This window comes from Pipra filicauda, unplaced genomic scaffold, assembly GCF_003945595.2.
Source record: "Pipra filicauda isolate LSUMZ 115617 unplaced genomic scaffold, ASM394559v2 scaffold820_size145981_pilon, whole genome shotgun sequence".
In the NCBI taxonomy this organism is placed as follows: Eukaryota; Metazoa; Chordata; class Aves; order Passeriformes; family Pipridae; genus Pipra; species Pipra filicauda.
The window spans coordinates 30,584-47,024 of NW_024104999.1; the positions used below are offsets into that span (position 1 = coordinate 30,584).

At 59.3% G+C, this 16,441-nt stretch overlaps 1 protein-coding gene and 1 long non-coding RNA gene across 4 annotated transcripts in view; one reads left to right on the forward strand and one right to left on the reverse strand.

Moving 5' to 3' along the window:
• Positions 1-511: 511 nt before the first annotated feature.
• LOC114002969 lies at positions 512-2,908 on the reverse strand. The gene is made up of 3 exons (XR_005566915.1): positions 2,397-2,908; positions 1,062-1,169; positions 512-652 (listed from the first exon to the last, which is right to left on the reverse strand). It is a non-coding gene; the product is annotated as an uncharacterized LOC114002969 (long non-coding RNA).
• Positions 2,909-3,275: 367 nt separating this feature from the next.
• ASXL2 (ASXL transcriptional regulator 2) overlaps positions 3,276-16,441 on the forward strand; it is a 67,743-nt gene continuing 54,577 nt past the window's right edge. For 2 of the 3 annotated variants that reach the window (XM_039390448.1, XM_039390449.1), the window contains exon 1: positions 3,276-3,902. In XM_039390448.1, coding sequence (XP_039246382.1) covers positions 3,687-3,902 — 216 coding nt within the window. In that variant the 5' untranslated portion in view covers positions 3,276-3,686. The remainder of the gene's footprint in view (positions 3,903-16,441) is intronic. The other variant, XM_039390450.1, reaches the window with a different exon arrangement.

Sequence of the window (16,441 nt, forward strand, 5' to 3'; positions counted from 1 at the left end):
ACAGACTCACAGAACCATGGAATGGGTTGAGTGGGAAGGGACCTTAAAACCCATCCCATCCCACCCCTGCCATGGGCAGGGACACTTCCCACCAGCCCAGGGTGCTCCAAGCCCCGTCCAACCTGGCCTTGGACAATTCCAGGGATCCAGGGGCAGCCACAGCTTCTCTGGGCAACCTGGGCCAGGGCCTCCCCACCCTCACAGCCAGGAATTCCCTCCTCATATCTCAATTGTTTATTATCTGATTAACATGTTAGGTGTCCACTGGAATGATTTCCACTCGGAAGAGCCCGTGGCACCCTGCTGGGAGCTGTCAGGAGCTGGAGCTGAGCCAGGAGTGATGAGCTGAGCTGGGCAGCCACAAGCTCCCGCTGCAGCAGCGATTCCAGCCCATCCCAGACCCCAGGGATTAGTCACACTGTTCCCTGGGAAGAGCAGTCCATTGATTTCCCCTTCCCCCCTGGAATCCAGCACTGGAGGCTGCCCTTCCTCCCCCTGTGCACATCGAGGGCGGGCAGGAAAGCTCCAGCTCCTGCAGACAGGTCCCAGAATCCAGAAATCCAGCTGTGGGGAATGACCCCTCTGCTGGAATGTCCCAGCTGGTGCTCAGTGCATCACTTCCCAGGGAAAGGGAAACAGAGGCTGCATCCTTCTGTGGGAACAGAGCAGAGTGATCTCACTGTTATCATGTCTGAGATCTCCTGTGCAGGAGAGGAAGGCCAGCCCCTGTCCCAGAGTGATCTCACTGTTATCATGTCTGAGATCTCCTGTGCAGGAGAGGAAGGCCAGCCCCTGTCCCAGAGTGATCTCACTGTTGTCATGTCTGAGATCTCCTGTGCAGGAGGGAAAGGCCAGCCCCTGTCCCAGAGTGATCTCACTGTTGTCATGTCTGAGATCTCCTGTGCAGGAGGGAAAGGCCAGCCCCTGTCCCAGAGTGATCTCACTGTTATCATGTCTGAGATCTCCTGTGCAGGAGGGAAAGGCCAGCCCCTGTCCCAGAGTGATTCACCTGGTGTGACAGGTGAGATCACCAGCCCGGGGCTCCTGGGAATGACTCACACCTGAGTGTTGGAGCAGCATCCCACTGTCACCCGGATCCTGGCAGGCTCTGAAGTCACTCTGCTCCTCATGGTGCTCTGGACGTGCCCCCAGCAGAGGGGTGTGATGCTCTGGAGGAACATGTGGGTAATAAATGACAATGAGACGGTGATGCTGAAGTTGTGCAGATCAGGTAAAATGTCCCACGAGAGACTTCCTTCTCAGGGAGAGATTCTTTAAGAAGAAATCCTTCCCTGGGAGGGTGGGGAGGCCCTGGCCCAGGTTGCCCAGAGAAGCTGTGGCTGCCCCTGGATCCCTGGGAGTGTCCAAGGCCAGGTTGGACGGGGCTTGGAGCCACCTGGGCTGGTGGAAGGTGTCCCTGCCATGGCAGGGGGTGGGACTGGATGAGTTTTAGGGTCCCTTCCCACCGAAACCAGTCTGGCATTCTATGATTTTCACAATACTCCCTCAGTCCTCTCTAAACTCATCATTTTTGTAGCTCTCAGTGTGGCAGGCAGTGCAGTGGCTGCAGCAGAAACTGCAGCTCATTAGGGATATTTTGGAGCGAGTGGCTCAGGCACCAGCTGCTCTCGGGGTCGTGCTCTCTGATCTAATTTTATCTCTCAGAGCTCTGTAGCAGGAAGTGAAGCACAGCTCGTTGTGAGGGGATCAGTCCATCCCTGATGGTAAAGGGAAGGGCTGACCTTATTGGAGCTGCACCAGCATTATCCCAGTAGGTAAAAACCAGGAGCAAGGTTGTTACAGTTTGCTTTAAGCTTGAATAATTCGTATTTGTTAAATAGGAGTTAAAGCTAAAGCAGAATGGGTAATCACAGAGTCAGAATGACAGACTAGTTTGGGTGGGAAGGGACTTTAAAGCTCATCCTGTCCCACCCCTGCCATGGGCAGGGACACCTCCCACCAGCCCAGGTTGCTCCAAGCCCCGTCCAACCTGGCCTTGGACACTTCCAGGGATGGGGCAGCCACAGCTTCTCTGGGCAACCTGGGCCAGGGCCTCCCCACCCTCACAGCCAAGAATTCCTTCCCAGTATCCCATCTAACCCTGCCCTCTGGCAGGGGCTTGGTGGTCTGGGGGAAACTGAGGCAGGGGCCGTGCAGGGGTTGATGTCAGGGGGGAATCGGCCGGCACAGGGCACTGGGGGACAGTGGAGGTTTTAGGATTTTAGGAGCTCTCTGAACCAGACACAGAGCCTGGTTTATAAAGGAGACGTTGCTTGTTCTGCGCAGGGCGTAAGGTGGAGGTTTCCACAAATGAAGCGCCCCAAGGAGTAAAAAAATCACATTTGTACAGTAGTATTTTCATCAACCCACCCATGCAACATATAGCTGCCGCCTACCTGACGCACATTTATTTAGCCGGCGCGATCTTATGCAATCCTTGTTTCTGTGCCAGCACAGATTCACTCGGGGGCTCGGGGGGTCCTTTGGGTTTGGGGAAGTGCCCCCTATTCAGTTTTAGGCAAAGTCCCTCAGAGGTTTCCTTGGCAAGCAAGATGCGACCTGCTGCCCCGGGCCCCAGCTTCTGAACAACACTTAAAGCCACATTTACATCCTGTGGCCCAGCCAGCTGACAGGAGACACAGCTGGTGACAACTGTGCAACAATAGCCCAGGTGGCCCTTTGTGCCAGGTCCCTCCTTTGAGGCCATGGCACCTCTTTCACTGATAGGCCAAGACCCTGTTTCACCCCCACACACACTCTCTGTGAGTCTCTGGGCGAATTATTTACAATTTCTGAGCCTTGAGATGTTGGCATTGGTGTCACTGGGGAGGTGGCGGGCACCGGGCGGCGAGGGGCGGCTGTGGCTGTGAGGGGCAGTTACGGCTCCGAGGGGGCAGTTGTGGCTCTGAGGGGGGGGCAGTCGCTCTGAGGGGGCAGTTACGGCTCTGAGTTGGCAGCTTGTGGCTCTGAGGGGGCAGTTTAGGCTCTGAGGGGGCAGTTATGGCTCTGAGGGGGAAGTTGTGGCTCTGAGGGGCAGCTGTGGGCTGTAGGGGCCGTTACGGCCTCCGAGGGGGCAGTTGTGCTCTTGAGGGGCAGTGTGGGGGGGGGGGGTTGGGGGATCTGAGGGGGTAGTTGGTCTGAGGGGGCAGTTGTGGCTCTGAGGGGGCAGTTACGGCTCTGAGGGGGCAGTTGTGGCTCTGAGGGGGTAGTTGTGGCTCTGAGAGGCAGTTATGGCTGTGGCCGTGAGAGGACAGTTATGGCTGTGGCTGTTGAGTGGGTGACGGTAGCTCTGAGGGAGCCGGCGCCATCTTTGCCCCTCAGGCGCCGCGCGCGCGGCGGGGGCTGAGGGAACCGCCGGCGGCCGCCGAGGAGGGAGCGGAGGCTGCTGGTGGCACTTGGCGGCAGCGGGCGAGGGCAGGTGGTGGCGGCGACCCCCGGACCGCTGCGGTGGGGCAGGACACGGAGCCGCCACGGCGCGGAGAGCGATCCGCCCTCCGGGGAGCCCCCTCCGCCATCTTCGCTCCCCCTCAGGCGCCGCCGCCATCTTTGTTCCCCCCTCAGCGAGGCGCGGACGCGGCGGGGGAGGGGAGGGGGGGGGGAAGGGCGAGGCAGCCGCGTGACGGGGTGGGCGTGGCCTCTCCCCCCGCCCCCCGCGCGCTGTGGGCGGGGCCGGCGGGCGGGGTCACATGACCGCGGCCCGTGCGCAGCCCGAGCCAACATGGCGGCGCTGGCGGGCGCAGGGGCCGCGCTCGGCGCTCCCCGCGTTTGAGGGGCCGCCCCGGCCCCCGCCGCGCTCCCGCCGGCGGCAACGACCCCGCAGCGCCCCGAGCCCCGCCGCGTCCGACATGAGGGAGAAGGGCCGCAGGAAGAAGGGCAGGACCTGGGCAGAGGCCGCCCGGACGGTGCGCGGGGGGGCCGCGGGGCGGGTCGGAGGCCGCGGGGCGGGTCGGGGCGCTCCCGGCGGGGCTCGGGGGGAAGGGGCGGGTGGCGGGGCGGCCTCGGCCTCCGGGGCCACGGGGCCTGCCCCCGGGGCTCCGCTCGGCCGCCCGCGCTCGCATGGGCAGGGTTTTTTTATTTTGACCTGTTCTCCAGTTGCTTAATGCTTCCCGGCAGGAATTTCCCTGGGAAGCGCCGCGGGGGAGGGACTGCCGCCTGGTTTCGCGGTGGTGAGCGAGGGTTTAAGTCGCATCCGCCAACAAGTGACACGCACAGGGGTGTTTTTTTTCGGTGTTCGCAGCGTGTCGGTGGCTCTCGTGCCGTGGGAGCTGCGGAGTCGCCCCGGGTCAGGCGGAGTCGCCAACCCCGAAAGGAGAGTTTTTACCGCCCGGTTTGCCAGCCCGACGGTGGTTTTTTTGCCGTCCTGTCTCCAGTCTGGACTCGGGGTAGTCCCTGTGCGGGACAGGCACGTTACAGGGCGGGGAAGAGAAAAGGGAAGTTGAGGAGCGGGACAGGGATGAGAGAGGGAACCGCAGCAAGGCGACCTGCGGGAGCTGCGAACGCCCAGCAAAGATCCCCGCGGGGGTAAAGCCCCCTCCGGGAGAGGGGGAGGAGCTGGAGCTCCGCGAACCTCTCTGGAAGAGGGATCTGTTCAAACAGGACTTGAAAAGTCTGGCTGGGAAGCAAATGTAAATAGAAACCCACGGCTGAGACTTGCAAGGGATATTTTAATAAATAAACGCGTTTGGACCTTGTGTTTGCAGCTTGGGAGGCGTCAGAATAGCTGCTCTGCTTTCAGGAGGTGGGATGCAGTTGGAGATTTTGAGAAATAAGACACTGTCCCACAGGCAAACACTTTGGTGTTTCTCTCTGTGTGCTTTTGGGTGTGATTTGTACCCGTTTGTTTTGAAAGAACAGTGGAAGAACGTCCAGTGGAGGGTATAGGTGGGACCAGATCTTTTCCAGCCCCTGTGCCCTGCTGTCCATCCTCTGAGCTCTCCCAGAATCCACTTAAGGGCTCAAACAGGTCTTTAGCCAGAGGCTGCACTGAGGCCTCAGAACTGCAGGTTCCACGTTGCCCAGTCAGGACAGGGGCAGACCAAAGCAGGAAAAGATGAGTAAATCCCTGCCAAAACCTCAGCCCTGGCAGATGTTCCTGGTGGTGTGCTCAGCAGGAATGTTAGACTGCTCTGGTCAAACTCCAGCTCCAGTATTCCATAAGTTCCCCGGCGTTTTTTTGGGTTGGAATCGTGGCTTTTGGTTCTTGCCTTCGCCTGTGTGCCTGGGCTGGGCTCTCTGCTGCTGCCTGGGGTTTGTGGGGAAAGTTATAAAACCACGCTGAGAAATGTGGCAGCTTCCAGGTCTCCCGTGCTTCTGCTTTTGGGAGGTGACATGGAACTGTCCTCGGGCCTGGGAAACCTCCCAGTTTGTGTCCAGGTGCCCCCCCTGTGTGGGGGCTGAGCTCTGAGCTGGCCCTGGGCTGGGGGGACCCCAAAAGGCTGCAGGGGAAGGGCCTGGGGCTCTGTGTTTTCCTGGAGCCCTGCTCCTCACAGGATCCTCCAGGCTGGAAAAGCCCCACCTTGTCACCCAGCCCTGAGGAGCAGCCTCAGGCCATCACAGCTGGATGTTCTGGTGCAGTTCTGTCCCCCCTCCACCTCCTCCTCTGCTGTCACCTCCCCACTTGCAGGTGGTTAATGCAGCCAAACCAGCAAAAGAAATTGTTTTTTATGCTTAACTGTTGGTACTGATCTGTTCAGTCTTCCCAGCCAGGAGCTTGGGGTGAGTGTCCTCCAGTGCTGGGGAGATGGTGGGAGTGTGAGGAGGGGAGAACACCAAGGTAATCCCTTCCTCAGCTTGCTTGGTCCCTTGGAGTGGGTCAGTATTAGCTGGGAACAAGATACAGCACAGAGGTGTGGCCTTGCTGTCTGCTGGGAAGACCTGGGGAGGGGTGTGGATGAGGGGGTTCAGTGGGCCCCCGGCTGTTGCTCTGGGGCGTGTGGGACTGTTCTGTGGGGCAGCAGTGCGGGCTGAGGGGAGGGAAGGTCCCTGTGTGGGCAGGAAGTCACTGTTGATAAACAAGGGTTTTCTCATTTCCTGGCTGGCTCAAAGTGCAGCTGCAGATGGCTGGGGACTGGAGGCTCTGCTGGGACAGGGGCTGGCTGTCCCTGCTGCTCAGAAAGCCCACCTTGACTGAGGTGAGGAGCTGATGGTGCAGAGCACAGAAGCTGAGGAGAGCAGGGCACAGGTTTCAGGTGCCCCTGGCAGCCCAGCCTGTGCCAGTTCTTGAGCTGGACCAGACACTGGTGTGCAGGCTCAGCTGGTGATCCTGCAGCCAGACCTGTGCCAGGGGGATGCCTGTGCTGTGCCCAGCTGGGGCTGAGCTCAGACAGGGGCTGTGGCAGCCCAGAGTTCAGCAGAGCTCTGTGAGTGCTGCCTGTTAACCCAGGGAGAGCCAGGATTCCTTGGGACTGGATTTAGCCTGATTTGGGATGTGTTGTCCTGCTGCATTCCCACAGCATGGGCAGCAGGGCAGGGGGGGTCCTACAGCCCCTCTGCCCCCTCAGCTGAGCCCCCCCTGCAGAGCTGCCTCCAGCCCTGGGCAACAGCAGCACAAGGACGTGGAGCTGCTGCAGAGAGTCCAGAGGAGGCCGCGGAGATGCTGCCAGGGCTGGAGCCCCTCTGCTCTGGAGCCAGGCTGGGAGAGCTGGGGGGGCTCAGCTGGGGAAGGGAAGGATCCAGGGAGACCTTGGAGCCCCTTCCAGAGCCTAAAGGGGCTCCAGGAGAGCTGGAGAGGGACTGGGGACAAGGCCTGGAGGGACAGGACACAGGGAATGGCTGCCCAGTGCCAGAGGGCAGGGAGAGATGGGAGATGGGTAAGGGATTCCTGGCTGTGAGGGTGGGGAGGGGCTGGGATTGAATTCCCAGAGAAGCTGTGGCTGCCCCTGGATCCCTGGAAGTGTCCCAGGCCAGGTTGGACAGGGCTTGGAGCAACCTGGGCTGGTGGGAGGTGTCCCTGCCCACGGCAGGGGTGGGACAGGAGGAGCTTTAAGTCCCTTCCAGCCCAAACTGTTGCTTTATCCCCTCTCCCCGGGGTGTGCAGGGAGGGAAGTGGGCGCTGCCTGGGCCGACAGGGAAGACGTTTGTTGTTTGTTTTCCAGGGGAAGTCCCCGTGTGTGACCCGACAAAAGGGTTTCCTGCTCCTGCTGCACGGCTGCCAGGGCTGGGGCTGGGAGTGCAGGCAGGAGGTGGGCTCTGGGAATGCTCCTGGGCGGGGTCAGCTGGGAACAGCACGTGGAATGTTTGATGTGAGGGGGAGCTGCTGCAGCCATGGGCTTCAGAATCCCAGAAGGGATTGGGTGGGAAGGGACCTTAAAGCCACCCCCTGCCATGGGCAGGGACACCTTCCACTAGACCAGGTTGCTCCAACCTGGCCTTGGACACTTCCAGGGATCCAGGAGCAGCCACAGCTTCTCTGGGCAACCTGGGCCAGGGCCTCCCCACCCTCCCAGCCAGGAATTCCTTCCCAGTCTCCCATCTAAATCTGCCCTCTGGCAGTGGAAGCCATTCCCTGTGTCCTGTCCCTCCATCCCTTGTCCCCAGTCCCTCTCCAGCTCTCCTGGAGCCCCTTTAGGCTCTGGAAGGGGCTCTCAGGTCTCCCTTCTCTTCCCCAGCTGTACATTTCCCTGTTGAGGTGGACTCAGGAGAGAGGGTGGAAGGATCCAAACTATGGGAGTTTTCTGCAAGCAGCTGAGAGTGTTGGCTCACCCACACACACCAACCTGGAAACCTGGGGAGGTTCCAGGGGGCTGCAAAACCCAGGCAGAGCTTGTGGGGGTCTGTGAGCCCCGAGCTGGAGGCACTGCCAGCCCCCTGTGTGCTCCTGGGAGCTCTGGCAGAGCAGCAGGGTGTGGTGGAACTGAACTGCACGGGGTGTCTGAGCACAGTGCTCCGTGTCACCAGGGCCTCAGAGGGCTGGCCATGGAGTCATGGGATGGGTTGGGTGGGAAGGGACCTTAAATCCCATCTTGTCCCACCCCTGCCATGAGCAGGTGCACCTTCCACCAGCCCAGGTTGCTCCAAGCCCCGTCCAACCTTGAACACTTCCAGGGATGGGGCAGCCACAGCTTCTCTGGGCAGCCTGTGCCAGGGCCTCACCACCGTGACAGGGAGGAATTCCTTCCCAATCTCCCATCTGTCCCTGCCCTCTGGCAGTGGAAGCCATTCCCTGTGTCCTGTCCCTCCAGGCCTTGTCCCCAGTCCCTCTCCAGCTCTCCTGGAGCCCCTTTAGGCTCTGGAAGGGGCTCCAAGGTCTCCCTGGATCCTTCCCTTCCCCAGCTGAGCCCCCCCAGCTCTCCCAGCCTGGCTCCAGAGCAGAGGGGCTCCAGCCCTGGCAGCATCTCTGGGGCCTCCTCTGGCCTGGCTCCAGTGGGTCAGTGTCCTTCCTGATTGCTCCACGGGAAAGGTCTGGAGCCTGGGGTGGAGCACAGCAGGTTCTTCCTGGAGAACCTGGGAATGGGCCTGTCCCTGCTCAGCGAGGTGTTGAACGAGGTGGTGCTGCAGGAGATTAAATGATTAATCCCAGCTTGTGGCATGAGCTGGTGGCTGAAGCCTGGGAAAGGCTTCCTGGATTTTGTTTTTTTTCTGGAAGGGATTGTTTGTTGCCGTGTTGGGTTTTTTTGATGGTGGCTTTTTTTGTTGTTGTTTTAATCCCCTGAGTGTTATCACAGCTCCTTCCCTGCTCTGGGTCTGTGTCCAGGCACAGGAGCTGTGTGCAGGGGGGACGTGGGGCAGTGCTGCAGGTCTGTCTGTGCTGTCTCTTAAGTGCTTTTGCAGAGGTTTCTGCAGGACAGGGAAGGGCAGTTGGTGGCCACTGCCCTGGGGACCAAACCACGTGGCCCAGCGACGTGTCTGCTGGCCAGGGAAACACCTTGGCAGCACTTCCAGGGAAAGGGACTCGTGGCTGCCCAGGACTGAGCCCGAGCTGGCATGAACCCCATCACGTGTTCACAGAGAGCTGCAGCTCCTTCACTCCTCACTCCTGCACATCTGGGAGCAGCCACAGCCCTTGGATGTGTTTTTCCTGCATTTTTTTTGAATTGTTTCTTCAGGATTCCTGTGCTGGCACTGCTGGGGCACCTCCAGTGCTGGGGCAGCTCTGGGACCTCACACAGGAGACACAGGGAGGGGCTGGAGCGTGGGCAGGGAAGGGAAGGGAGCTGGGAAGGGGCTGGAGCAGCAGGAATATCTGAGGGAGCTGGGGGGGCTCAGCCTGGAGAAAAGGAGGCTCAGGGGGGACCTTCTGGCTCTGCAACCCCCTGACAGGAGGGGGGAGCTGGGGGGGGTCGGGCTCTGCTGCCAGGGAACAAGGGACAGGAGGAGAGGGAACGGCCTCCAGCTGTGCCAGGGGAGGCTCAGGTTGGACAGGAGGAGGAATTTCCTGCTGGAAAGGGTGGTCAGGCCCTGGCACAGCTGCCCAGGGAGGTTTGGAGTGCCCAGCCCTGGAGGTGTCCCAGGAAGGCCTGGCCGTGGCACTCAGTGCTCTGGGCTGGGGACAGGGTGGGGATGGGGCACAGGGTGAGCTCAGTGGTCTGGGATGTTTTTTCCCACCTCAATCATCCCCTGACTCTGTGGGTTCCCTGTGAAGTCAGTGATTGCTCTGCAAGTGTCAGCTCTGCTTTGGCCTCGGGTGGTGCCCTCTGAGATCTGACCTTCTAGGTCCTGGAACTTCTGGTGGGCTCAGAGTTGCTTTAAGCTCACCTTGGACACCTGGAGGCTTAAAACGTGGGCTCCTGTGTGGAAGCAGAACTTGGAATGCCTGAGGTGGAAGTGTAATCCCCTTTAGTGGCTGGAGCAAACCAGCAGACTACAAAATCCTTCTTCCAGTCACAGTAATCCAATTATGGCCCTGCCATTTCAAACACTGATTTCCAAGTCGAGGCCTGTGTTCCCACTGGGAATTTTAACCTGTTAAAGGCATCAAACCCCCCAGGTTGCAGCTGTGGAAGTGCAGGTGAGCTCGCTGTGGCTGGAGCTGGGTGAGGCCCCTTTGTGGAGCTGATGGCCAGGCTTGGCTGTCAGTGCTGGGCTGGGCTGGGGTTCATTTGGCTGTTATCAGCAGTACACCTGATTGCCAGAGCTGCCTCAGGGGCTGGCTCTTGGCTTGGGGGGCAGTGGGGCCCCCCCTGTCCTGAGGCACCAGTGCAGCTGGAAAAATGGAGTGTTGTTTCCCTGCTGCAGAGCAGGGCGGGGCAGGGCTGGGAGAGCCCAGCAGGAAGAGGAGAGAGGTGCCAGGAGGGGAATCCCCAGTGCCCCGCCCTGCCTGGAGGTGCCACTCCCAGCAGGATCCCAGCCAGAGCTTTGGGCTGCTGTGCTCCCTGTGCTGTGCTCCAGGAGAGGAGCTCAGGGCTGGGGGAGGACCTCACACGTGTTCTCTGTGTTTCACAGAGTCACACACTGGTTTGGGTTGGAAGGGACCTTAAGGATCATCCAGTCCCACCCCTGCCATGGGCAGGGACACCTCCCACCAGCCCAGGGTGCTCCAAGCCCCGTCCAACCTGGCCTTGGACACTCCCAGGGATCCAGGGGCAGCCACAGCTTCTCTGGGCAACCTGTGCCAGGGCCTCCCCACCCTCCCAGGGAGGAAGAACTTCTGTCCTTATTTAAAACAATCAGTGGAGTTTAGATAACTAGTTCTGCCCCAGAGCTCCCCCTTTGCTCGGTCGCTCCCATCAATAGTTTTGGCTCCGAAGGGTTTGGAGGTTCTGACCTCAGTGAGCTCCTCTCTGGCACTGCAGGAGCCTCCAGAGGCTCTTCTGCCCCAGTTGTGGTCTCTCCTCCAGTCAGCTCCAGTCTGGCCTGGGCATTTCTGGGCAAGGCTTTTCCAAGTGAGGATGGTGGAGCACAAAAACCAGTTGTGTTTCCTGGATCCATAATCCCAGAAGGGCTTGGAAGGGACTCTAAAGATCACCCTGTTGCCCCCCCCTACAACAGAGGGGGCTGTGAGGGAACCTGGTCATTGTGCCCCAGCAGCTCTTGCCTGGTGTGTGAGAGAAGTGGCACAGTCAGCATTTATTGACTGGGGTGGATTCTGGGTCTCACACAGCTTTTCCTACAGGAAGGGGGAAATCCCAGTCCTTTATGTGGACCCTCCCGTGCCCCAGGCTGTGTTTGTGTGCCCCAGGCTGTGTTTGTGTGCCCCAGGCTGTGTTTGTGTGCCCCAGGTGATCTGCAGGAGTGCAGATGCAGAGATGCAGGTGGTGTTGCTGCCCAGACACCCCAGTGCCCAGCAAGGGGTGGGCTTTGGGCTCAGCTCTGCCCGTGCAGCCCTTCCCACAGCGGGTGTTCCACGCACCAGAGGCAGGTGCTTGAGATCTGGTTTTGTTTTCCTGGGGCTGTCAGGTGTTCTGCTCCTGTGGTTCTGCTGGGAGCAGTAAAAACAGAGGGCCAAGAGCAGCCAGGACTAGTTCCAGTCTAATTCCTGTAGTGCCTCTAAAACATCTCTGCTGTAACCAGCTGTGGGACCTTCTCAGAGGTCTGCTCTGCAGCCTCAGTGCTTCGTGGGGAAAGCTCTTTCACTGGTAATGAACAGCCTTTCACATGAAATGTGGGGATGGGATAATCACCCCCCTTGCTGACATTCTGTGGGTGCTCTGAAACCCTGCTCAGGATCCCAGAGTGGTTTGGGTTGGAAGGCACCTTAGAGGTCGCCCAGTCCCACCCCTCCTTGGCCCAGCTTGCTCCAAGCCTCTCCTCCCAGGGAACAGGGGACAGGACAAGAGGAGAAGGCCCCAAGCTGTGCCAGGGTCGGGTTGGACAGGAGGAGGAATTCCTTCCTGGAAAGCGTGTTCTCCTGGAGCCCTTCTCAGGGCCTTCATGGATATTGGGCACTGTCTTTTCTTCTGGTAGCTGCTGGCCCTGCAGGAGCCTGAGTGCACGAGTTCCTTGTGTTTCACTGCGTTCTGAATTCAGAATTGATTTCCTAAGATCACTTGGTAAAAATGGTCCTATTTTTTTTTTCCAGCAAGTCCTGCAATTTGTGTTCTTTTCGTTCCTGCTTCCCATGTGGGGTAATTTGACTTTGCTCTCAAAGCTCTTACAAGGAGCAGCAGTAAACGTGGTCCCTGCTGGCTTGCAGAAGCTTTTCCTGAGCTCAGTGCCTGCTCTGTGCCCGTGGAGCATCCCCTGGGATCAGCAGAGCCCGTTTCCCATCTCCCCTGAGTGTCCTGGCACACGAGGCACAAACGTGCTCTGTGCCCAGAGCCGTGCCCAGTTCTGGGTTCCACAGCTCAGGGGAGACAAGGAGCTCCTGGAGAGGGTCCAGCAGAGGCCACAGAGATGATTTGGGGCCTGGAGCATCTCTCTCTGATGAGGAGAGGCTGGGGGAGCTGAGCCTGGTTAGTCCAGAGAAGGCTGAGAGTGGATCCCATCAGTCCACCCAAATATCTCCAGGGGGTGTCTGAGGATGGCCCCAGGCTCTGGTCAGTGGTGCCCAGGGACAGGACGAGGAGCAATGGCCATGAACTAAAGCACAGCAAGTTCCACCTCACCATGAGGCAGAACTTCTTTCCATGGAGGGGGCAGAGCCTGGAACAGCTGCCCAGGGAGGGTGTGGAGTCCCCCCTTCTGGAGACATTGCAACCCCACCTGCTCCAGGTGACCCTGCCTGGGCAGGGGGTTGGACAGGATGGTCTCCAGAGGGCCCTTCCAAGCCCAGCTCTCCTGGGACTGTGGGATTTTCAGGGCTTGCTGGTTTAGATGCCTGGCTGTGGGTGGTGGGGTTTGTTGTCCCTCCACGCGTGTCCTGTGCTGCTCCCTGGGTTTGGATCCTGTTCCCCTGCAGGGAAGGTGTGGAAGGTGTTTAATGCTCCTGCTGTGGCTGTGGTTTGATCCCTGAGAGGGGAGGTGACCCTCTGGATGGTTTGGAGCTGGGTGTCCCTGAGGTACTGGAATGTCAGCTCATTCTGTGGTAGTGAAGTGCTGGCTCTCCTAAGGAAGAAGCAGAATCCTGTCAGACAGTGACAGGAGCTTCCCCACGGGAGTGTTTTAAACAGGCCCTGGCTCTCAGCAAACCTGGCAGGGGGTGCTTCCCCTGGGAGGGGTCAGGGGGCTGCAAGTGGGAGCTGGAGCTCCTGTGGGCTCCTGCCCTGCCCAGCCCATGGAATAGGGGGTGTCCCTGTGCCCCATGGAATGGGGGGTGTCCCTGTGCCCCATGGAATAGGGGGTGTCCCTGTGCCCCATGGAGTAGGGGGTGTGCCTGTGCCCCATGGAATAGGGGGTGTCCCTGTGCCCCATGGAATAGGGGGTGTCCCTGTTCCCCATGGAATAGGGGGTGTCCCTGTGCCCCATGGAATAGGGGGTGTCCCTGTTCCCCATGGAATAGGGGGTGTCCCTGCCCAGCCCATGGAATAGGGGGTGTCCCTGTTCCCCATGGAATAGGGGGTGTCCCTGTTCCCCATGGAATAGGGGGTGTTACCTGTGCCCCATGGAATAGGGGGTGTCCCTGCCCAGCCCATGGAATAGGGTGTGGCTGCCCCTGGATCCCTGGAAGTGTCCCAGGCCAGGTTGGACGGGGCTTGGAGCAACCTGGGATAGGGGAAGGTGTCCCTGCCCACAGCAGGGGGTGGAATGAGATGGGCTTTAAGGTCCCTTCCCATCCAAATAATTCTAAATAAATGTCTGACTGGAAAGGCAGCTCAAGCCACCACCTGTGTCTTTGTGTTTGACCTCCTGCTTTGGGGCATTTGGTGAATTAACAGCCTGGAACCCACACTTTAGGCCCAGCAGTGCCCTGGCTGTTCTCAGTGCCTGGCTCACACCTTGGAGTGCCACGTGAAACACGCTCAGAGTGTTGCTTTTCCTCGTTTCCCTGTGCTGAAAGGGTTTGCAGGGGGTTCCCTTCCCTTCCTTCTGCCACCTTCAGCTCTCGCTGTGCAAATGGGAGTTCTGCAAAGTTATTTGTTTTTTCTCTCAAAGCTCTCGAGCTGTAAATGAGCGGCTCAGAAACAAACTGGTTTTATTTGGGGTCTCTACAAACAAGCAGCAAATGTGCTTCAAGTGCTGTTTCTTGTGTTGTTTCGGGGTGCTGGGGCTCCCTGTCCGTCTCTGACCCAGTGTCTCCCCTAGACCTGGGCACAGTTCCGTGTTTTCCAGCCCTAAGAGGGAGGGATGAGTGTTCAGGTTTCTTCTCTGCTGGAGGGGAAGGAATGTGTGAAAGCAGTGTCCTCCCAGAGAGCTGCCTGTGCCCTCCAGGGTCACTGGGCTGGGGAAACCCAACGGCTCCCTGAAGGTCCTGAAGGTCCTGAAGGTCGGGGTCATCCTGAGCTTACCCAGGAAGGCCTGGCTGTGGCTCTCAGTGCTGGGGGACAAGGTGGGCACAGGGGGGATCCACGGGCTGGGAGGGCTTTTCCCACCTCAGCGATCCCAGGGTTCTGTGCCAGCACTGCCCTTACTCTGGCCCCTTCTCCAGCACCCTCGAGTATGTGAGGCTGCTTGGCAAACTCGACCCTAAAGCTTTTTTTTTTCCCCCTCAACTGAAAGGAAAGGTGCTGCTATTTTCAGCTGGGATCAGATCCCTGACCCTGTTTGCCACCGGGCTGGTGCACGTGGCCCTGCAGCCTGGAGGGAGGAGCCGTGCCAGAGCTGTGGGACCACCTTCCAGCAGGAGTTTGGGGCTTTGCTGGGACATGGGGACACTGGAGTCCAACGTTTCTCGGCCCTGAGTGAAGCCAAGCCCCCTGGCTGGGTTCAGCAGCTCCAGGATGGTGTGGACGTGCCTGTGCTCTCCTGCACAACCCCTGGAAGCTGCTCCTGTGTCCCTGCCTGGCCCGAGCAGGAGCTGGCTCTGCCTTGGGCTGGCTGAGCACTGCTTGTTTTGGGGCCTTCTCTGTGGGGCTGCTGTGCAGGCTGTGGGACTCTGAGCCCTCCCCTCTGTGCTCTCCAGTGGCATTGCCATGATTTCCCTGCTGGGAACCAGGGACTTGTCCCAGCCCTGAGCCAGCTGCCTGTTCACCTGGCACTGACTGAATGGAGGTGCTGCTGCAGGGCTTCAACTCCAATATTAATCTTATTGCCACTAATACTTACAGAGAGCTTAAGGCTGAGTGTACAAAAACATCCCACAGCTTTGTGGAGCTTCTTTCAAACCCAGGAGTTGGACTCGGTTCTTGGGGGTCTGTTCCAACTCATGGCACTCTGTGGTTCCAAGAAACTTTGTTCTCCATTTAAAGATGAGCTTGTCAAGCGCCTGGGTGGGAGTTTTGGGAGTCAGTGGGAGCCCAGTGTAGCCTGTGGAGTGGTCACGTTGTCTTTTGGTTGGACAAGTTCTCTGTTAATCCAGCTGAGGTTGGTTTGAAGCAGCACTTCAGTGTCCTCTTGGACATGTCGTTGAGAGGAAACATCACGGAGAGGGACAATTTACAGGGCAGGGTTAGATGGGAGATTGGGAGGGAATTGTTGGCTGGGAGGGTGGGGAGGCCCTGGCCCAGGTTGGGCAGAGAAGCTGTGGCTGCCCCTGGATCCCTGGGAGTGTCCCAGGCCAGGCTGGAGCACCCTGGGCTGGTGGGAGGTGTCCCTGCCCATGGCAGGGGTGGGATGAGCTGAGCTTTGGGGATCCTTCCAACCCAAACCAGTCTGGGATTTTCAGTTTGGTTCCTGCCTGTGCTGAGTGTGGGGCACAGCTTCCACCCCGTGTGCCAGTCCTGCCCCAGCTCTCCAGCAGTGGATCCTGGCAGGATCCAGCAGTTCCTGAGCACCCCTGGCGCTGCTGTGGCAGCACAGCCTGCAGTGCTCCGTGCCCTCCTCCAGGCTCCCGTGGCACTGAGCTGGGACGTGGCTGTGGGGTGTCACCTCTCCAGGCTGCTGCTCAACCCCCTCAGGGATGGTGGGAAATGACAGCATTCCCTGGCCTTTGGTGGCACCTGGAATTGCCCATTCCTTCCTGACCTCGTTTCTGGCTAAAGCCCCGGGCAGCATTTGGCTAATTGGATGAGTGGAGCAGATACTGCAATCTGGGTCAAGCCCTTCATCCCCTGTTGTCCCTGCTGCTGTCCCTGTTGTCCCTACCACTGTTCCTGCCACTGTCCCTGTTGTCCCTGCCACTGTTCTGCTGTTCCTGCCCGTCCCTGTTGTCTCTGCCCCTCTCCCTGTTGTCCCTGCCCTGTTCCTGCTGTCCCTGCCCTGTTCCTGCTGTTCCTGCCCCTGTCCCTGTTGTCCCTGCCCCTGTTCCTGGTGTTCCCGTGGCTGCTCCAGGGGGTCTGACCGAGCAGGAATTTCACATTCTCCCCGGGCTTTTTATAGCTGACCCACTTCCCTCTCCAGGGTTTGCGTTGCACGGGGATGGTTTCCTGCTGGAAGGGGATTTGCAGCTCTTGCTGGTGTCTGGAGCTCAGCTGGAACTCTCCTCCTGGAGGGGGATGGATGGCTGGGAGCTCGGAGGTCCCTGTTGGATGTGAGGAGGAGGAGGTGGAACCAGATGATCAGGTTTTGTGGGGACTGAGGCAGGAACTCC